We start from the raw sequence: 22,500 nt of genomic DNA, 5'->3' as shown, positions 1-22,500 counted from the left end.
GTGATTGAAGTGTGATTGGCAGGGTGATTGGTGGGGTGATTAGCGAGTCGCCTTCCTTCTCATCCTCACCCTTTTTTAATGCACCGCCTCCCCTCCTGTGTGTGTGTGTGTGTGTGTGTGTGTGTGTGTGTGTGTGTGTGTGTGTGTGTGTGTGTGTGTGTGTGTGTGTGTGTGTGTGTCTTGCTCTTTGGTACGTGGGAACAATCGCCAGTGTGCGGGTAGCGAGGAGGAAGAGGAGGAGGAGGAGGAGGAGGTGGGAGGAGGAGGAGGCAGAAAGACAAACAGAAGCTCAACTGAATCTTCTTTTCTTCTTCTTCTTCGCCTTCTCTTTCTCCTTCTTCTTTCACCGCCTCCTCCTCCTCCTCCTCCTCCTCCTCCTCTGTCTCCTTGTTTTGTTATTGTTGTTGTTTTTCCCATTATTATTATTATTATTATTATTATTATTATTATTATTATTATTATTATTATTATTATTATTATTATTATTACTATCAAAGCATATCAAACGCACGCATTTTTTGAGACGAGATTTATTCAGTTTTATTCTAAAAAAATATTAAGATATACAGAACCAAAGGACATACACAGACCGACGAACACAGACGTTCACACACACACACACACACACACACACACACACACACACACACACACACACACACACAAACATTTATATACATACGTACATAAAGAGCCACAGAGTATACATAGGTAAGCATATGTACGTATGTGACATAAAAACGGTCATGTACACACACACACACACACACACACACACACACACACACACACACACACACACACACACACACACACACACACACAGTTGTTAAAAGGTTCCTCTATCTCACTTTTCAATTTTTATCTACATTCCTTCACATTTTTTTCATTTCTTTTAGTTCCATTCATTTTTTGTCCTGAAAATGAACTTGCAGGACACGTTTTTTTTTTTTCATTTCCGAAAATTAAAGAAAGGAATGAAAAATTACCGTCCCCATGATTTTTTTTTTTCTGTCATTAATTAGTCTTTTTTTTTTTTACACTTAAGTTGACTTCGTTCCCTTCGACCCCTTCCTCACCTCCCCTCAAAAAAAAAAAAAAGGAAAAAAAACTTGCGTCTCTTGAGGGTCTTTTCAAAATTTTCCATCCTGCGCCATTTTCAGTATTCCAAACTTAGCATAATTTTATAACTTTATCATGAAACGTTTTATTTTACTTTCCTTCTTTCTCCTCCCCCCTTTTTTTTACCAGTATATATAATTTATGCTTTAACTTTTCTCTACTATCATTTTTCTGACCCAACATTGCACTAATTTCTGAGTAATGATAATAATAACAGCAAAAACAATCAAAGTAAACATTTTTGGAGTCATTCATTTCATTTTCATTTCGTCTCACTTTTATTTTTTTTCTATCAATATTTCACTGAGTATTGCCCCACCTGACATCAGAAGCCACGATAACAGTGACATTAATAATAATCGCCACAGCAACACTAGCTCGTTTCCTTCAGCCATGCATTTCATCCGCCATTTTCTGAGGGCGATTCAAAGTTTTCAGCATTCTGGGTCAAAGCAGCGCGAGGTAAACACTACATTAGTCTCCCTTTGATCACCAACATTATAAGTCGAAGCATCAGTATTTTTTTTATATATTAATTAATGTTCTCGCTTTTCCTGCCGCGGCACACGCATACATTAAGTGTCCGTGGTGAAGCTTGCACGTTTTTCAAGCTTCGCGAGCAGTCTAGCTTCACACAGGTAAGCTTAAGTAAATTGCAGGTGAGGCAGCCTTTGACGCGCCTGTTTGTGGCGAGAGCAGCTTTTCGATGTGGCTATATTGCATTTTAAAGCTTTTTAAGTTTTCAAAGGTATACTCCATGTCTTTTTTCGCTCTTTAGTCAGTTTTTTTTTTTTTTTTTTGTCTTGTTGAAGATTGTTTTGAATTATGTATGATTTTCCTATTTATATTTTAAGTGTTTTGTATTTAATTTGCATATTACTCTGATGCACTTAGTGTGTTTGTGTATTTTATATATATATATATATATATATATATATATATATATATATATATATATATATATATATATATATATATATATATATATATATATATATATATATTTTCATACATTTTACATGAACCCTCGTCGCCTCCATCGCCTCCATCAAGATTACTTGCCTGGTTTTTTCTCCTCTCTTCTTAATATTCATAGCATATTTTTCCCAACTAGTGCATTTTCTTTCTTTTCATTTCATACACTTTTCATTAACTTTCGTCTCCTCCACCAGTAACAAGTCTTCTCTCCGCTGTGCACATGTTCTCAAGTTTTAATTCCTCGCCAGTTTATATTATTTTCTTTCCCATGGAGTCGTTTCAGAGCCTCTCCCCTCCTTGGCAGTTCATTTACTCAACTTTTCCACCGAGTCAGACATTTGGCAAACTTTTTATTTTCAGTCCATATTATATTTCCAGCTGCCCTGCGCAACCCTAATGTTGTATCGCTGCTCGTAACGCCCTCATGCACCCAGTTTGCGTTGCCAGGCACACCTCTACACCTCTGCTACACCCGCCTCTTGTGATACATCTGTGCTAATGTCAAGTCCATTTTGTATATATATATATATTTTTTTTTTCATACACCTGTCTCACTCAGTCTACATACATAATATATATATATACAATTTTTTTTTTTATATATTTACAGTTAGTTACCAAGTTTCATTCGCACATTTTTAATTAATATCTGCTTCAATTTGTACATTTTTTTCTCAAACTTTTGCTTTTTTTTCACAAATTATTCTTCCATCTTTGTAATCACCATCCCTTTTTCTCAGTAATTTTTGTGTATTTTCTCTTATCAGTGAAATATTTCTAAGTATGCAAGTTGTTTTTGCGTCTTTTCAAACACCTGCTTTGTTTCTCACTCTGAGTTTCCAAGCATTTTCACACACACACATTGTTTCGTGTAACTTGTTTTCGTTGTTTTCTCTTCTCGTGCATCTTGGGTTCATCATTTTCATATTTTCATTGGTATTATTTTCTCCTTCCTTTTCTTTTTGGTCATCTCAGCACACCTATTTTTAAGATACACTCGATTTATTGTCTGTACTGATTCCACACCTTGTATTTCACTGCTTTAATTAACTCAGGACTTGTTTGTTTATTTATTGACACACCTGTAATTTCTGAGCCTCACCTGTCCACACGAACGTAACTTTTGAGGTACATGTATACCTCTTGACTTTCATCTTTGCTTTTCAACACAAACTTTTCTTTTCCTCACTCTTCTCTTTGATTTTTTTAAGTATCACTGACATTTGACACACATGCTCTTTTCTTTTTCTTTCTTTTTTTTATTTTCTGGTGTGTCATGTTTGTTGACTTTTCTTCTGTTCTATTTGCATCTCCCATCTTTATTTTTCAACGCACTTTTTTTTCCTTGTTTATTTTATTATTGCCTTGATATGCATTCTGATATCTCTATTTTGCTTTTTTTCTTTTCAAATCTTTCGTTCTCAGTTTTCATTTTGCGTCTCTGTTCTATCACTCGTATTTCCACACACCCTTTCTTTTTCTTTCTTTTTTTCTCTTTTTAGTGTTACGTTTCTTTCTTTTCATATCTTTCCTTCAGTTTTTTTTTTGTTTTTCTTGTCCATTTCATCTCACATTTCGACACTTTTTTCTTTCTTTTTTTACTGTATTTTTTTCTTTCTTCTCAGTCTTGTCTTGTTTCTTTTCACCACATTTTGATATTCTATTCTTTTTTTCCTTTTTCTTTTTTTTTTTTCGTTTTTCCTTTTGACTCCATTTTTCATTTCCCCTCATGTTTCCTTCTACCTCACCTGTCTTGTTAATTACATTGTGGTCCCTCCTCCACACACACCTGTCTGCCTTCCTTACTCCTTCCTTCCTTCCTTCTTTCCTTCCATCCTTCCTTCTTACCTTTAATTATCCTCTCTCATAACTCCCTGTACACTGTGAGTAACTCTCCACACACACACACACACACACACACACACACACACACACACACACACACACACACACACACACACACACACACACACACACACTACCAACTTCTTCACTTGAATCTTCTTCCTTTCCTCTGAAAACAAAAACTGGGAAGGATACACAACACGGGGAAGAGGAAGAGGAAGAAGAGGGGGAGGAGAGGTACTTGGGTGGAGAGTAATAGCTTCCCCACCATAACTAGCACCCCCAAACTCCCCAATCTTTGCACCATTCCCCCACTAATACCCCATAGCATTGCCAGTGTTGGGGGGAGGAGGTGGTGGTGGGGGGCTGGCGGAGGAGGGGCGGCGTTCCCTTGTTGCATGGCGGCTTGTCTTTCGTCTGCAAAAGAGAGAAAGTGAGAAAGTGAGAAAGTGAGAGAATATGTGAGTGAAAGGCGGAAAGGGGAGAGAACAGTAAGGGAGAGGGAGAGAGACGTAAGAAAGAAAGGGAAGTGGAAGGTATGACAGAGAGAGAGAGAGAGAGAGAGAGAGAGAGAGAGAGAGAGAGAGAGAGAGAGAGAGAGAGAGAGAGAGAATTTCATTGTACAGGAGCAGTGTCAGTTTAAAGATAACTTTTTCGAAAGGGGCCATGAAAGTTAGTAATCGAATTCCTTCTCTCTCTCTCTCTCTCTCTCTCTCTCTCTCTCTCTCTCTCTCTCTCTCTCTCTCTCTCTCTCTCTCTCTCTCTCTCTCTCTCTCTCTCTCTCTCTCATGAATGATGCAATAAGGAGACGAATCATTTTTATTTCACTCTAAATATTTTGGTTAACGAATATTACTCTCTCTCTCTCTCTCTCTCTCTCTCTCTCTCTCTCTCTCTCTCTCTCTCTCTCTCTCTCTCTCTCTCTCTCTCTCTCTCTCTCTCTCTCTCTCTCTCTCTCTCTCTCTCTCTCTCGCTCTCTCTCGCTCTCTGTATCTGTGTGTCTGTGTGTACGTGTTTCCCCAGGTGTGTGTGTGTGTGTGTGTGTGTGTGTGTGTGTGTGTGTGTGTGTGTGTGTGTGTGTGTGTGTGTGTGTGTGTGTGTACGCGCGCGCGAAAACAAAAGGAAAATTGACAAAGGGCAGGTAATTACAGGTGCGGGTAATTCTCACACGTACAGGTAAAGGTGTGGTGTTGTGTTGAGTTTTTCTTCCCTTTCTCTTTATGTGTTGGCTTAGAGAATTACGGCGCGGGTGTGTGTGAGGCGCATTGTGCAGGTGTAGTGGCGTGAGAGAGAGAGGGAGAGGGAGTGGGGGAGAGAGAGAGGGAGAGGGAGGCATATTAGTGGAGTGGAATGGAGTGGAAGGCAAGAGAAGACAGAGAGAATGAAGGAGTGAATGAAATTATGACGCCCGAGAGAAAAGGTGAAAAGATGTGATGATGATGATGATGAGGAAGAGGAAGAGGAGGAGGAGGAGGAGGAGAACTATGAATATATCTTTTTCTCCAACTTGAATCCCTCTCTCTCTCTCTCTCTCTCTCTCTCTCTCTCTCTCTCTCTCTCTCTCTCTCTCTCTCTCTCTCTCTCTCTCTCTCTCTCTCTCTCTCTCTCTCTCTCTCTCTCGCTCTCTCTCTCGCTCCTTCCGTTCCTCCTTCATTTCAGCTTCTACTCTCCCTCTTTGCATCAGTGTCCTCCTCCTCCTCTTCCTCCTCCTCCTCCTCCTCCTCCTCCTGCTCCTCCGGAAAGACTCCTCATCCGTACCTCAATCTCCTTCCCTTCTTCCCTCCCTCCTTCCTTCCTTCTTCCTTCCTTCCTTCCGTGACGCAAACTTCAACTCTCCTTCCTCTCCTTCCCTCTCCCTCTCTCTCTCTCTCTTCCTCACTCCCTCTCTCCCTCCCTTGCATCAGTCACCGCTAATTACTAACTAACTCTGGCTCAATAGACCGTTGTGAGTGGCTTTAAACTCTCCCAGATGCAATATTACTCTCCCTCCTCCTCCTCCTCCTCCTCCTCCTCCTCCTCCTCCTCCTCCTCCTCCTCCTCCTCCTCCTCCTTCGTACTCGTCTGCAGTTGTCTTACTCAAATTCAACTTTTTTTTATTTTCCTGGTCCTCCTCCTCCTCCTCCTCCTCCTCCTCCTCCTCCTCCTCCTCCTCCTCCTCCTCCTCCTCCTCCTCCTCTTCGTCAAGGATTGTATTTCCTAAAGACGTGTCAGTTTGTTTCGTTCCTTTAGCTTTTTCTTTTGTTTTCGTCTTTTTTTTGTTTACTTTCTTATTTTGTTTCGAATTGCGGTTGGAATTCTTCGTGTGTGTGTGTGTGTGTGTGTGTGTGTGTGTGTGTGTGTGTGTGTGTGTGTGTGTGTGTGTGTGTGTGTGTGTTTTGTCTTGTCTAACCACGTACAGTTGTTTTATTCTCTCTCTCTCTCTCTCTCTCTCTCTCTCTCTCTCTCTCTCTCTCTCTCTCTCTCTCTCTCTCTCTCTCTCTCTCTCTCTCTCTCTCTCTCTCTCTCTCTCTCTCTCTCTCTCTCTCTCTCTCTCTCTCTCTCTCTAATGTGTGGTCTTTACATGAACATTACCCAGAATTCCAAGTGATTAGCGCAACCTTTCTCACCCCCCTCCCTCCCTCCCTCCCTCCCTCCCTCCTTTCTTCTTGTTCTTCTTCCTCTCCTTTCCTCCAGATTTCTCCTTCCCAACTTCCTCCCCTTCTCTCCCCATAATCTTCGTTGCTTCTTCCTTTCTTCTCTCCTTTCTCTTCCTTCTCTTCTTCTCTTCTTCCTTCTTTCTTCATCGTCCTTTTACTTTTTGTCATTTCTTTCCTCAATAATCCCTTTGTCTCTTACCAAAAGTTACCTACAATCTTTTTATTTTTTCCTCCTTTTGGGGAAATTACCTCCAGTTTCTCTCTCTATTCTCTCCCTGTCTCTCTTTCTCTTCTTTTTTTCTCTCCTTTCTCTCTCTTTCTCTTCTTTTCTCTGTCTTCCCCTTTTCTCTCTTTCTCTTCTTTTCTCTCTCTTCCTCTTGTTTTTCTCTCTCTTTTCTCTCTTTCTCTTCTTTTCTCTCTCTCTTCCTCTTCTTTTCTCTCTCTTCCTCTCCTTGACAACTAATCCTCTTCCTCTCTCTTCTCTCAGCCAGCAAAGTGACCATCTCTCTCTCTCTCTCTCTCTCTCTCTCTCTCTCTCTCTCTCTCTCTCTCTCTCTCTCTCTCTCTCTCTCTCTCTCTCTCTCTCTCTCTCTCTCTCTCTCTCTCTCTCTCTCTCTCTCTCTGACAGTCCTGAGTTGACTTAAATTATCTAAAACCTCCACGCTTTCCTGATTAGGAGGGTTGACAAATCAGGGTTAAGTGATCAGAGTGGATGGATATTGAATGTTGGTGTGATGGATGGATTGATAGAAAGACGTAAGATTGGTGGATGGATGGATGGAGGGAAGGAGGGAGGGCAGCTGAATGAGGACGGATAACAGGCAAATTATGGAGGTATTGATTGATTAATGGATCGAGAGAGAGAGAGAGAGAGAGAGAGAGAGAGAGAGAGAGAGAGAGAGAGAGAGAGAGAGAGAGACTTAAGGGAAAGACACTTAAAAGCTTAATTTTAGCTATGAAAAAATAAACTCATATTCATTTTGTATTTTTTCAGTGATGAATATTTGATTTTTTTTTTTAATACCGAGTGGTTTAAGATGTTTGCACACACACACACACACACACACACACACACACACACACACACACACACACACACACACACACACACACACACACACACACACACACACACACACACACACACACACAGTTTTCTTGTTTTTATCTTTATTTATTGTTTTTTTATTCTTCTTTATTTATGTAATTAGTTAATTTTTTCTTATTTCTTTTTGATCATTAATGTATTTACTTCTTTGTTTACGCTTCCATAGTTAAATTTAATTATAATCTCTCTCTCTCTCTTCCCTTTCGTTTTTTGTTTGTTTGTTTGTTTGTTTGTTGTCTTGATTTTTGTAAAGATACTGCTTTATTATGTATTATCATCACACACACACACACACACACACACACACACACACACACACACACACACACACACACACACACACACACACACACACACACACACACACACACACACACACACACACACTCACCTACAATCACGTTGAGGGTCAGAGAGGCTGGGGCACCGGCGGAGGGGGAGCAGGTGTAGTTAGCTGAGTCACCTGGTCGGGCGTGGCGCAGAAGCAGGTGACTCACGCCCGTGGGTTCCGTGGACACGCTGATCCGCCCTCCACTCGTGTCATACTCCACCAAACGGTCCCCCTTGTACCAGAGGATGAAGCCTGCGGGTGGAGGAGGAGGTGGAGGTACAGTGGATTGTAGTCTGGAGGTTAGGTAAGGTTTGGTGAAAAGATTGAGGTGGAAGAGTAGTGTGGAGTTTGAAAGGGAAAGTAAAGGGGGAGAAAGAGTGGATTTGGAGACTGGAGGATTAAATGTTTAAAGATGGAGAAAGAGAGGAGGTGGAAGAATTAGTGGATTATAAAAGGGTAAGTAAAGAAGTGGATGGGAGTTTGTGAGGTTGGTGGTTGGAATGTTAGTTAAAATTTAAAGGTAAGCGAAGGTTGATGTGGAAGAATACCGGAAGTTTTAAACAGTTGAAGGTGGAATAGGATGCGAATACGAATGTGGAAGAGGAGAAAAATGTGGAGGTGGAAGTTTTAGAGGATGGAAAGTGAAGTGAAAGATAGATAGGAAGGGAGATGAAATACGAAGAATAGGAAAAGGGAAGTTTAAAGGTGGAGGAGAAGGAGGAAGAGGAGGAGGAGGAGGAGGAGGTGGAGGTGGAGAGAAGTTCAGAAGTTGGAAGTTGGAGAGTTGGGTAAGACATCCACATGAGAGGAGGAGGAAGGCGAGGAATTGTGAGATAGAGAGGGAGAGGAAGAGTGGAGGGAGAGTGGAGAGAGAAGATGTAGAGAGAGTAAAGTTTTATGTGGAAAGGTGAAATGAGATGTAGGGTGGAGGAGGTGAAAGGAGAGTCGAATAAAAGGTGGAGGAGGAGAAGGAGGTAGAACAAGATGCAAGTGGAGAAAGGTGAGAGACAGAAAATAAAATAAAAGAAGGTGTAGGTGGAGGAAGAGAGGAGGAGTGCAAAAAGAGCAAGAAAGATGGAAGTAAAAAAAGAGTAGATAAAAAATAATGGAAGAAATGCAAAAGAAAGAGGAGGAAGCAGAGAAAGAGAGGGAGTGTGTGGGAGAGAGGGAGGGAGAATAAGATACGAGAGAGAGAGAGAGAGAGAGAGAGAGAGAGAGAGAGAGAGAGAGAGAGAGAGAGAGAGAGAGAGAGAGAGAGAGAGAGAGAGAGAGAGAGAGAGAGAGGAATGAGTTAAGAAAATTAATGGATTGGAGATATGAAGAAAAGAGAAAGGGAAAAAAAAATAAAGAAAGGAAGGAGAGAAGAGTTATGCACTGGTGTGGAGGAAGAAATATGTGTGCAGAGGAGAAAGGATAAAGGAGGGAAGGAGAAAAAGAAAAGAAAGGAGAAAAAGAGAAAGAGAAAGGGAGAGAAGAAATGAAGGAAAGAAAGACCAAAAAAAAAATTATTATTGCAGAAACACTTGATATTTTCCAACACACACACACACACACACACACACACACACACACACACACACACACACACACACACACACACACACACACACACACACACACACACACACACTAAACTTCCACTTTGTTTTATTTTTCATTTAGTCGCACACTTTGGTTCCATTAGAAAAAAATAAAGAAAAAGGAAAAATATAGAGAATGTAATTATCGATTTGGCATTTTTATTGTTTACACGAGAGAGAGAGAGAGAGAGAGAGAGAGAGAGAGAGAGAGAGAGAGAGAGAGAGAGAGAGAGAGAGAGAGAGATTAGATAATGGAAACAAGTCAAGCAAGCATTTAAAGTTGCAGTAATGGAAAAGAAGATTACATAATTACTTGGACGCAAAAAAAGTAAAAATAAGATAAAAAAAAAGAAAACAGACTATATGTAAGAATTAAAACGAACAAACTTGCAATTCACCTCCACTTAAAAATAAAAGATGAGTAAAAAAAAGAAGTAAAAATACGAAACCACGAAGAAAAAAAAAACTTGCATATTTTTAAGACATATAAAAAGGAACAAAAAAATAAATAAATAATCCCCACAAAAAAAATGAAATGGAAAAGATAAAAACAGAAAACTAAAACCGACAAGAAAAAGTAAAATAAGTAAAAAGAATCAAAAGAAAAAAAAAACACATGCGACCTTGTACATATTTTTCCTCAAATTCGAAAAAAAAATGAAAACAGAAATAAAAGCAGAAAATGGAAACAAAAAAATAAGAAAAGAAAACGGGCTGCACATTTCCATTCAAGAGACAGAAAGCAAAAGAAAATTTCAAGCAATTTAACCTTTTTTGTTCTTTTTTCTTTTTTTTTTTTTCAAGAGGACTCGATTCCCCGTGACACGCAGGAGGAGAAAAGAGAAGCAATTGATAAAGAATAAAGAGTAAAGTGAAGCGAGAGACTGGAAGCAGGAATGTTTAAAAAGAGACTGGGAATTTTAAGGTAAAGAATAAGAAAAATAAGAAGAGGAAGTAAAAGAGGAAGTGAAGAGGGACAATTGATGAGTAAAGAGTAAAGAAGGATTGGAGGTAGAGCTGTTTATAATTAAAGTACTATGGATTTTGAATAGAAGGAAGTAAAGAGGAAGAGGAGTAAGAAGAGAGTTAATTAAGAGGAAACACTAGAAGAACGTAAAAAGGAAAATGAGTAAGAGTAGAAAGATTAGAAGGAAAGTTAAGAGGAAACACTGAAAGAAGAAACTAAAGAAGAAATAAAAGAAGATTAAGAGGAGAAAGAGTGAGAGAGTTAATTAAGAGGAGAGACTGGAAGATGACCGCCAAATAGGAAGAATTGGAAGGAAAGGAACCAGAAGGAAGAATTATGTAAGAGGTGGAATATGAGAGAGAGAGAGAGAGAGAGAGAGAGAGAGAGAGAGAGAGAGAGAGAGAGAGAGAGAGAGAGAGAGAGAGACGATCCTTTGTGTTACCTTTGTTTGCCTCACCACCATCACCACCACCACCACCACCACCATCACCATTAAACATATTTAGCATCTGAATATCACCAATTTTTTTCCTTTTCTATGAGAGAGAGAAATATATAGCAACAATTGATTACTATTTATCACTATTTACGGCTATTTATCATTATTGGCGCCTCAGTCTGGCTTTTTGTAACGTCCGCGAGTTGCGCTGCGCTAATCCGTTATATAGCGCGTCACTTGGTGGTCTGTTATTGAGTCAGGTACGGCGCGGCAGGTAATTGGACAGCCAGCGCGGGTATATTGAGAAGGCCAGGTGACGCCCAGCACGTCCTTGCCACGCCAGGTCTTGCAGGAATAAGTGAATAAATGCAAACTCTCCCTCTCTCTCTCTCTCTCTCTCGTGGCTTGCCTGTACAGTTTCTGGTATTTCTTGGCCCAATTCTGCCCGTTTAACTAATGCAAGGGCTGGCCAGTGTGTTCTCCGTTTCATCACGTTACCGGTATGCCCTTCAGCTTTTATTTATTTATTTTTTTAATTCTGTTTTTGTTGTATTCTGTTTCAGTTTTCTCCGTCCCACTAATACAGGAGTTAACTTGTGCTTTCACTGTTTCATCTTCTCATTGGTCAAGTCTATCTCTGTGTGTTTGTTTGTTTGTTTGTTTTCATCTTGTCCATTTTCTGCCCATCTAATTTATGCAGGAGTTAATTTGTATCTTCACCTGTTCATGACTTTCTCCGGCCCACTAATGCAAGGTGACCAGTGCTTTCACTCTTTCATCTCTCCATTGGTAAACTCTCATCTGTGTTTTTTTGTTTGTTGTTTTCGTGTTTTTGTTCGTATTCTGTCCACCTAACTAATGCAGGACTTAATCTGTACCTCCACTTGTTCGTTTACTCACTAGAAACTGTGGATTTTTTTTTTTTTTTTTTTTTTTTTTTTTTTTTTTTTTTTTGTCTTAATTCAGTCCACCTTGCTGATATAAAAGTGAACCAGTTTATTATCTCTCCCACCGTGTTTGTGGAAAGCTCTGGAATTATTTACTTGTTTCTGCATTTTATATCTTAATTATTTCCACCTTAATGGTAAAATTGGAGAGTTAACTTCGTTTTTTTTTTTTTTTTCATAACTTCACTAGTAAACTCAGATACTCATTGTGTATTTTCTTTCCCTCTTTCTTGCCAATTTCTACTTTTTCCATCTGCTATAACTGTTTCCTTACTGATACAAGAATTGAGCAATATCTTCATGTTTTCACAATTTCACTAATAAACTCATGGACTCTGCGTGTTTCCGTCTCTGTTCTGACCACGCCGGCGCAAGAGACAGCCAGTTCATTATCTTCACTTCTTCAACATTTCACTAGTAAACGCTGGGATCTCTCTACCTGTTGGTCTTTCATTTATCACAATTCCGTTCAAATTACTAATGCAAGAGTTAACCAGTATCTTCGCTTAAACCATTTCACTATTAAACTATTGAGGTCTTAATCTTTTTTTTTTCCTTTTTACACGAGTTTATCCATCTTAGTAATGCATGAGTTAACCATTACCTTCTCTCCCTTCACTTTCCCGTCATTTCACTGGTCAACTCTGAAATCCTTTACTTGCTTTTTTTTTTTTTCTTCTCCCATATTCTGTCCACCTCACCAAGGCAAACACCTTCACTTCATCATCTGACAGGTAAACTCTGGAATTCCGTACTCTCTGCTGTCCTCCCTCTTTCCCTTGATTTGATTTGTGACACCATCGTAAATAAAATGCCATCTTTTTGCTTGGAATTCTCTACTTGCTTCCGTTCTTCCTCTTTCCCACCATTAGGGAGCATTAGTGAGACATGGGAGGAACTAACCGTGTCATCATTTTCTTTCTCTACTCTTTTGACATTAATAGTGAGAGTAGCAAGTAGAGATGTCTTTTCTTTTCTTTTCTTTCTTTTTATTGTTGTATTTTTTTATATTTTTTGCATCCATGTTGTAGATAAACTGAGGTACTGTTATTAGTATGTCGACCCTTCGACTTTTCAAAATACAAAAAAAAAGCAAGCAGATCTCCCTTTTCCTTTCCTTTTTCCATTATTTTCCCTTTGTACCCCTCACGTTGAAAAAAAAACGAAACCTTTAACTCTCCATCTCTTCAAAGTACCAAGAATAAGAAGTAACCAACCCTTTATTTAATTTATTTTCATGTTCCTTTTCTAATCCTCAGGCGAAGAGATATAAATAAAAGCACTGATATTGACACCACATCACATCTCCCCATGGCTCACTCCTCCACACAACACTGAAACCCCGCCTGTTAGTGTTGCTCCGAGGCCTGGTATTGACAAGGGGCGCTCCAACACGTTGCTCTCGCATTTACAACACCTGACGAGGGACGGAGGCAGGTGAGGAAAAGAAAAGATCGAGAAAACTGGGATTAGAAGGAGGCAGATGAAAAGAGGGAGAAGAAAGAGAGCGAGAGAAGATTACAGATTGGGAAATAAGAGGGGGAAGGCAGTAAAAGTGATAAAAGGAGATATTGGAAAGAGAAGGGCAAGAAGAAGAAGGAAGTGCAGGTGAAGGAAGGAGGAAGGAAGATTAGAAAAAAGTAACTGACACAGATTGCAAAGAAAAACAGATAATAAACGATGAGAGAGAGAGAGAGAGAGAGAGAGAGAGAGAGAGAGAGAGAGAGAGAGAGAGAGAGAGAGAGAGAGAGAGAGAGCCATCATTCCTTCCTTCAACTTAAACTTCCTCAGATAATTTCATATTTTTTTCAGAGACTTAAATGTTTGTCGATTTTCTTTAGTTTCCCTTGAACATCAAATATCTGAGAGAGAGAGAGAGAGAGAGAGAGAGAGAGAGAGAGAGAGAGAGAGAGAGAGAGAGAGAGAGAGAGAGAGAGAGAGAGAGTGTAGTTATGAAACCTGTGCAGTTGCTTTACATTAGGAATTGCTCACCTTTGCATTCCTCCTCCTCCTCCTCCTCCTCCTCCTCCTCCTCCTCCTCCTCCTCCTCCTCCTCCTCCTCCTCCTCCTCCTCCTCCTCCTCCTCCTCCTCCTCCTTTCACCAATCCAACTGTAAGCTTCTCTCTCTCTCTCTCTCTCTCTCTCTCTCTCTCTCTCTCTCTCTCTCTCTCTCTCTCTCTCTCTCTCTCTCTCTCTCTCTCTCTCTCTCTCTCTCTCTCCTTTATCCCCCTCATACCCTATTCCATCTCTAAATCCCTTATTCCTCTTCTTATTTACACACACACACACACACACACACACACACACACACACACACACACACACACACACACACACACACACACACACACACACACACACACACACACACACACACACACACACACACACACACCCGCACATTCCCCACCACCTTGAACTATTTCCTCTCTCTCTCTCTCTCTCTCTCTCTCTCTCTCTCTCTCTCTCTCTCTCTCTCTCTCTCTCTCTCTCTCTCTCTCTCTCTCTTGACATAGTTTAACCCCTTCAAGTATTTACACTTTTCCTTGCTTTATTTATTTCTTCCTTCATTTTTTTTCAGCTTCCTCCTTCTCATCCATTTCTCCTTTCATTTCTCGTTTATCTCCCTCCTCCTCCTCCTCCTCCTCCTCCTCCTCCTCCTCCTCCTCCTCCTCCTCCTCCTCCTCCTCCTCCTCCTCCTCCTGCTCTTTAGTCTTCGTCTTTTACTTCCCTATACTTTTCCTCCTTCTTTACTTCGTCTTTCCCCTAAGTTATCCCTCCTCCTCCTCCTCCTCCTCCTCCTCCTCCTCCTCCTCCTCCTCCTCCTCCTCCTCCTCCTCCTCCTTCGTGGGGATTTCAGACCTAATGAGGCAGTCAGTGGGGACTTTTGTTCTCTCGTGAGGATTGTGGGAGAAGAAGTTGGGCAAGTGAGAGTCAGGAAGAGGTGAGAGAGAGGGAGAGGGAGAGAGAGGGAGAGGGAGAGAGAGAGTACGTCTGATGAGGTCTAAAGTAGGAGGCTGAAGAAGAGCAGGAATGGCACAGGGGGATGAAGGAAGATGAGAGAGAGAGAGAGAGAGAGAGAGAGAGAGAGAGAGAGAGAGAGAGAGAGAGAGAGAGAGAGAGAGAGAGAGAGAGAGATGAGGGGAGGGGAGGTAAGAGTAAGGTAATGATTATAGTTACCTCACGTATTACTCCTCCTCCTCCTCCTCCTCCTCCTCCTCCTCCTCCTCCTCCTCCTCCTCCTCCTCTTTTCCTCCTCTTCGTCGTATTGTTCCTCTTTTTCTTCACTGTTTCATCCTCATATCTCAATTCCAATCTCTCTCTCTCTCTCTCTCTCTCTCTCTCTCTCTCTCTCTCTCTCTCTCTCTCTCTCTCTCTCTCTCTCTCTCTCTCTCTCTCTCATCCACTTTGGTATGTGTGTTATACGCTCCAAACCACCACCACCACCACCACCACCACCTCCTCCTCCTCCTCCTCCTCCTCCTCCTCCTCCTCCTCCTCCTCCTCCTCCTCCTCCTCCTCCTCCTCCTCCTCCTTTGTTTTTTTTTTTTCTGTCAAACCACCACCCATGTTTTTCCTTCTCCATTCCTTCCCTCCTCCTCCTCCTCCTCCTCCTCCTCCTCCTCCTCCTCCTCCTCCTCCTCTTCTTCCATCCCTTCTCTTCCCTTCCCTTCCTTTCTTTCCTTCTCTCCCTTTCTTTTTCCTTCCTTTCCTTCATTTCTTTTTCCTCACTCTCCCTCTCCTGTCACTCTCTCTCTCTCTCTCTCTCTCTCTCTCTCTCTCTCTCTCTCTCTCTCTCTCTCTCTCTCTCTCTCTCTCTCTCTCTCTCTCTCTCTCTCTCTCTCTCTCTCTCTCTCTCTCTCTCTCTCCCAGTACACACCACGAATCATCTTCTCTCCTTCTTTCCTCCAGTTTCCCTCCACTTTCCCTCCACTTCTCTCCATGGACAGAGGGGAGGAAAAATTCTTATGTCTTGAATGGGAATTACGCGCCTCTCTCTCTCTCTCTCTCTCTCTCTCTCTCTCTCTCTCTCTCTCTCTCTCTCTCTCTCTCTCTCTCTCTCTCTCTCTCTCTCTCTCTCTCTCTCTCTCTCTCTCTCTCTCTCTCGAGGGGGAGAAGATATGAGAAGGAAAAGTTGGATTGAATAAGAGAGAGAGAGAGAGAGAGAGAGAGAGAGAGAGAGAGAGAGAGAGAGAGAGAGAGAGAGAGAGAGAGAGAGAGTATATACAAGGCCTGTGGAGTGTAGGACAAATACACCAACCGCCTGATACACGTCTCCTCATCTCCACTCATCTCCACTCATCTCCACTGATCTGGTCTTCTTTTGTACCTCTTAGAATTTTTATACCTCATTTTTCTCCTCCTCCTCCTCCTCCTCCTCCTCCTCCTCATTTCTTCTTTCCATCTCCTTCTTCATTCTTAATCCGATCTTCTTCTTCTCTCCTCCTCTTTCTTCTTTTCTCTGTTTACATCTTCGTATTTTCTCAGTACTTTTGTTTGAAGATGAGAGAGAGAGAGAGAGAGAGAGAGAGAGAGAGAGAGAGAGAGAGAGAGAGAGAGAGAGAGAGAGAGAGAGAGAGAGAGAGAGAGAGAGAGAGAGAGAGAGAGAGAGAGAGAGAGAGAGAGTGTTTGTGTGTGTGTGATGTGAATGTGAATATGAAAGTTGTGTGTCTTGTCTTACCTACCGTTGTTTGTGTGTTTGTGTATGTGTATGTATATATGTTATATGTATGTGTGTGTGTATGTGTATGTATGTATGTATGTATGTATGTATATATGTGTGCTTTTCATCGTCCTGTTTTTTTTTCCTTTTTTTTCTATATATCCTTTTTTCTGTCTATTTCTCTTTTCCTTCTCCTCCTCCTCCTCCTCCTCCTCATTCCCATAAAACCTTATTTTTTCATCCTCCCCAAAATTCTCTCCCAAAAATATATCTTCCTCTTCGTTACAGATATAAAAAAAAATTGAACTAGTTGAGAGCTCCTCCTCCTCCTCCTCCTCCTCCTCCTCCTCCTCCTCCTCCTCCTCCTCCTCCTCCTCCTCCTCCTCCTCCTCCTCCTCTTTTTCACATATATTGTTATGTTCTATTTATTTTTAATCGTATTTCCTTCTCGTTATTCTGAGAGGAGGAAAGTAACGATGCATTTTTGCTTGTTAACTCTCTCTCTCTCTCTCTCTCTCTCTCTCTCTCTCTCTCTCTCTCTCTCTCTCTCTCTCTCTCTCTCTCTCTCTCTCTCTCTCTCTCTCTCTCTCTCTCTCTCTCTCTCTCTCTCATCTTGTGTGTGTGTGTGTATGTGAGAGAGAGAGAGAGAGAGAGAGAGAGAGAGAGAGAGAGAGAGAGAGAGAGAGAGAGAGAGAGAGAGAGAGAGAGATAACCGGAAAAGCAAGCTTGTAGAGATGGAAGCAATGAATCACACACACACACACACACACACACACACACACACACACACACACACACACACACACACACACACACACACACACACACACACACACACACACACACACACACAGAGAGAGAGAGAGAGAGAGAGAGAGAGAGAGAGAGAGAGAGAGAGAGAGAGAGAGAGAGAGAGAGAGAGAGAGAGAGAGAGAGAGAGACTGTTTCATCATGTCACGACCGTGTTAATAACTTAGTAATGTATTTAATTCACGCAACAATGAAGGGACTCGTTGAAGCAATACACTGACGATGATGCAGCGAGAGGTGGCCGAGGCTGATGAAGGGTGGTGGGGGGGATGGGGGTTGGGTGGAAACAGACGGCCAGAGCGGTGATGCAATAATGATGCAATGATACGAGGATTAGTTTAAAAAAATGCTACAATGATTAGAGATGGAAAAAAAAGACACGGGATTTGGGAGTGGAAAAGGACTAGTGATGTGAAGTGAAGGGCGTGTGTGTGTGTGTGTGTGTGTGTGTGTGTGTGTGTGTGTGTGTGTGTGTGTGTGTGTGTGTGTGACTGATTAAAAATGTAAAAAGGAATTGAAAGTAAAGGAGAAGTTAGTAAAGAAATTTGTATCTTAACATTAATAAGGAGAGGAGGAGGAGGAGGAGGAGGAGGAAGAGAAGGTGGAAGAAAAAATAGCAATAATAATAATAATAATAACAATAACAACAACATCAACATCATCCAACAACAATAACAATAACAATAACAAGAGAAACAGCAGCAAATAGAGAAAAAAATATAATCATATGAAGCAGAAGAAGGAGGAGGAGGAGGAGGAGAAAAAGGAGGGAAAGGAAAAAAGAATGAGAAACAGAAGCAGGAAAAGAATAAAAGACAAAAGAAGAAAGTGATGTATTATGAGAAGTGATATGAAAAAAATAGAAAGAAGAAGAATAAGAACAAAACAACAACAACAACAACAACAACAACAACAATCAACAACAAAACACAAAGAAGAAAGAAATAGAAGAAAAACGTGAGAAAAAAACAAGGAAACGAAAGATGAAAAAAAGGAGAACACAACAAAATGAATAAACTTAATGAATAATGGAGTAAATATGATGAATAGAAAAAAACCACCACGCTTTAATTGTCTTACAGGTAGTTAAAATGTGTGTGTGTGTGTGTGTGTGTGTGTGTGTGTGTGTGTGTGTGTGTGTGTGTGTGTGTGTGTGTGTGTGTGTGAGACTTTTCCACCTTTCCAATTCTTAGACATGCGAGAGAGAGAGAGAGAGAGAGAGAGAGAGAGAGAGAGAGAGAGAGAGAGAGAGAGAGAGAGAGAGAGAGAAAGCTGAAGCAATAGCAATTTAGTGGAGGGAGGTATGAAGGGATATGAGAGAGAGAGAGAGAGAGAGAGAGAGAGAGAGAGAGAGAGAGAGAGAGAGAGAGAGAGAGAGAGAGAGAATATGGAGGAAAGGAGGAATGACTTAAAGGGGGAATGTGATGGTGCTGAGAGAGAGAGAGAGAGAGAGAGAGAGAGAGAGAGAGAGAGAGAGAGAGAGAGAGAGAGAGAGAGAGAGAGAGAGAATGGATAAGCGATGCCACGAAAGAGGGAGGAAGGGATTTCTTGGTAAATGGAGAGAGAGAGAGAGAGAGAGAGAGAGAGAGAGAGAGAGAGAGAGAGAGAGAGAGAGAGAGAGAGAGTGTAGGAAAGATTGATTTTGGAAAAGAATAAATGGAGAGAGAGGGAGAGAGGGAGAGAAGGATGGAGGTAAACAAAGAAACAGGTGGAGGAAGGAGGTAATGGAGGAGGAAGAGAAGAAAGAGGAGATGGAAGAGAAGAGGTGATGAAGGGAAGAGGGAGAGACGAGGAATGGAGGAAAGAGTAGAGAAATAATGGGTGGAGGAAAGGATTGAAGAGAAGGGAGGGAAATGGGAAGGAAGAAGGAAGAGGAACAAGAGAGAAAGGAAGATAGGAAAGGAGAAAAATATAAAAAAATGATAAGAGGGAAAACGAACGAAGAAAATAAGGAACAGGATTGAGAATGGAAGGGAAAATGATGATGAAAAATGAAAAAAAGAATAAAAGCAGGAAGGAAAAACAAAAGGAGAAAATGGAGGAAAAATAGAAATAAGGAAAGCTGAAAAAGGAAAAGGAAAAAGGAAATGGAAAAGAAAGAAGGAAAAAATAGGAAAATAAAATGGATGCAAGAAGAAAAATGTAGGAAAAGAGGGAGAGGGAAGAAAGTAAAAGAAAGATGGAAAAAAAAGGAAAGCGAGGAGAGAGGAAAGAAAGAGAGAGAAGGAAGGAAAAAGGGAAAAAAGAGAAGGAAAAGACTAGGACAGAGAAAAGAAAATAAAGAAGGAGGGAAGTAGAAGATAAAGAAAGGACGAAGGAAGGGAAAGAAGAATAGAAGGAAGGAAATGAGAGAACTTAAGAATGAAGTGAGAGAAGGCAAGAAAGAAGGACAAAAAGAAAAGTAAAGAACGAGAGAATGAAAAAGAGAAGCAGGGAAGAAAGGAAGGCAGTGAAAGAAGTTAAGAACGAGGGAAATGAGAGAAGCTACGAAGGAAGGAAGGAAGAGAAGAGGTGGAGAATAAAGGAAGGAAGGAAGGAGGGAGAGAGGGGGAGGTTGGTGTATACGTTATCCAAGGAATTACTTTTTCACGACAGATTCTTTGGCTAAGTTTGCACAAGATAAAAAAAAAACCGCCTTCATACACGCTCATATATTTTTGCTATTCTTTTATTTTTATTTTTTTGTTTTGAAATGACTTGTTTGCACGTTTGACCTACCTTCCTTCCTTCCTTCCCTGCTTCTGTCTTTCTTTCTTTCTATTTTTCCTTCTTTCCACTTTTCTTCCTTCCTTCCCTCCTTTCTTGTTTGTTTCTTTTCTTTCATACTTTTTCCTTTACTTTTTTCTTCCTTCGTTCCTTTTCTCCTTCCTTTTTCCTTCTTCGTTTCCTCAGTCATTCCTCCCTTCTTGCCTTTCTTTTCCTTTCTTTTTTCTTTTTTTCCTTCCTTGTTTTCTTCTTTCTTTTTCATCCACTCACACATCCATTAAATTCTTTCTTTCCTTCTTTTTTTTATTTTTTCTTTTAAATTATTCATTCATTCAATCTTTCGTTAATTTACTCCTTCGTTTTCTTTCTCATTTCCTTCTTTCTTTTCCTTCTTCCTTATCACTTCCATTTTTCTTTTATGTCATTGATTTATTCATTTTTTATTTCTCTGTTTTATTCCTACTTTCTTTTTTCCATATTCTTTTCTAAATTCCTTCCATTCTCTGTCTCTCTCTCTCTCTCTCTCTCTCTCTCTCTCTCTCTCTCTCTCTCTCTCTCTCTCTCTCTCTCTCTCTCTCTCTCTCTCTCTCTCTCTCTCTCTCTTTTTATTCTTGTTTCTCTGCTTCGTTAGTGGCGTGTTTGTCTGTTTCTTTACTTTGTTTCTTGTTTATTTTATTTTATTTACGTTCGTCTTCGTTTTCTTCTTTTCCATTTTTGTAGTGTTGGTAGTAGTAATAATAGTAATAGTGTCATTATTATTATTATTACTACTATTATTACTATTATCATTATTATTGCAATGCTCGTTATCCTGATCGCCGCAACCACCATTATTTTTATTATTGGTGTTGTTATCATCACCACCACCACCACCATCACCATTTTTTATTAGTACCACCATCACCATATATCACCATAACCACCATCACTGAGTTCCACCATCATTATCACCACCACCACCACCATTGTAAGCATCACCACCACCACCACCTTATGCTTATTACTATCATCACCACGACCATCATCAACACCATCATCTCTGCTATTGTTACCAGCACCACCATTATCATTATTACTATTGCTACCACCACCACCACCACCACCACCACCACCACCACCATACTCATTATCTTCTTCAAATTCACCATCACTACCATCACCATTACTATTACTACTATCATCACCATCATTATACCCATTATCCTTATTACCACCACCACCATCACCACCACAATTAGGCCTGATAATTGTCCCCCAGACATGGTGGCGGAGGCAGGCTGAATATTTTTTGATGAACCATTAATTAATTGTGTGGCGGGCCGTGCCGTATTTCCGTATGGGATTAACGGTTGTGGTGGTGGTGGTGGTGGTGGTGGTGATAGTAATGGTGGTGGAAGTATTTTATGCATTGTTGTCGTTGTTGTTGTTGTTATTGTTGTTGTTGTTGTTTTTATTATTATTATTGCTAGTGTACTACTACTACTACTACTACTACTACTACTACTACTACTACTACTACTACTACTACTACCACTCCTGCTTTATAATATATTGATAACATGAATATTGGTAGATAAAGAAGTAGTGTAGGAACAAAGGATCTAAAAGATTTGACAGTAGGATTATACATTATGCATCGTGACCATTACACACACACACACACACACACACACACACACACACACACACACACACACACACACTATTTCTTATTTATTTTCCCCAAAGAATTAAGTTCAGCTTTTACTAACACAGAAAAATTAAATTGATAGTGAATGATGAAAATGATCGTGATAGTGATGATTGGTGCTTTGTGATGGTGAGAGGAGAAAAAGAGAGATACATTGATGTTTGGTGGTGAAAGTGGTGGTGATGAAGATGTTGGTGATGGTGAGGAGAATGGCGTCACAGTGTTAATAATGGTGAGGGTATGAGGTGGTGGAAAATGGTGTAGTAGTAGTGGTGGTGATGGTGGTGAATGGTGTTGATGTAACTTACAACCCTGCTCTCTCTCTCTCTCTCTCTCTCTCTCTCTCTCTCTCTCTCTCTCTCTCTCTCTCTCTCTCTCTCTCTCTCTCTCTCTCTCTCTCTCTCTCTCTCTCTCTCTGCCCTTTCATCTCTTCCTATCTTTCTCTCTCCCTTTGTTCTTTTTTGTATTTTTTTCATATGTTTCGTTCCCTCCCCATATATTTCTTCCCGTTTTCCAACATATTCTCTTTTTCTTTCGTTTTCTTTTTCCTTCTCGCGTCATTTATCAAACTTTTCACCTATTCCCTTATCTTTTATTTCTTGGTTTCTTTATTTGTTTTCCATTTAACGTTTTTTACTCCTATTTCCTCCTCCTCCTCCTCCTCGTTTGTTTGGTTAT

The 22,500-nt window shown here is 40.6% G+C and overlaps 1 protein-coding gene across 2 annotated transcripts in view; it reads right to left on the bottom strand.

Moving 5' to 3' along the window:
- Nucleotides 1-514: 514 nt before the first annotated feature.
- The window catches only part of LOC135113097 (uncharacterized), a 115,592-nt gene continuing 93,606 nt past the window's right edge, over nucleotides 515-22,500 (bottom strand). For both annotated transcript variants that reach the window (XM_064028132.1, XM_064028133.1), the window contains exons 7-8: nucleotides 8,081-8,272; nucleotides 515-4,362 (exon numbers count right to left, since the gene is read on the bottom strand). In XM_064028132.1, coding sequence (XP_063884202.1) covers nucleotides 4,091-4,362; nucleotides 8,081-8,272 — 464 coding nt within the window. In that variant the 3' untranslated portion in view covers nucleotides 515-4,090. The remainder of the gene's footprint in view (nucleotides 4,363-8,080; nucleotides 8,273-22,500) is intronic.

The sequence above is a fragment of the Scylla paramamosain genome, chromosome 25 (assembly GCF_035594125.1).
Source record: "Scylla paramamosain isolate STU-SP2022 chromosome 25, ASM3559412v1, whole genome shotgun sequence".
Taxonomy (NCBI): Eukaryota; Metazoa; Arthropoda; class Malacostraca; order Decapoda; family Portunidae; genus Scylla; species Scylla paramamosain.
The sequence above is the reverse complement of the archived record's forward strand: the minus strand, read 5'-3'. Positions and strand labels throughout refer to the sequence as shown.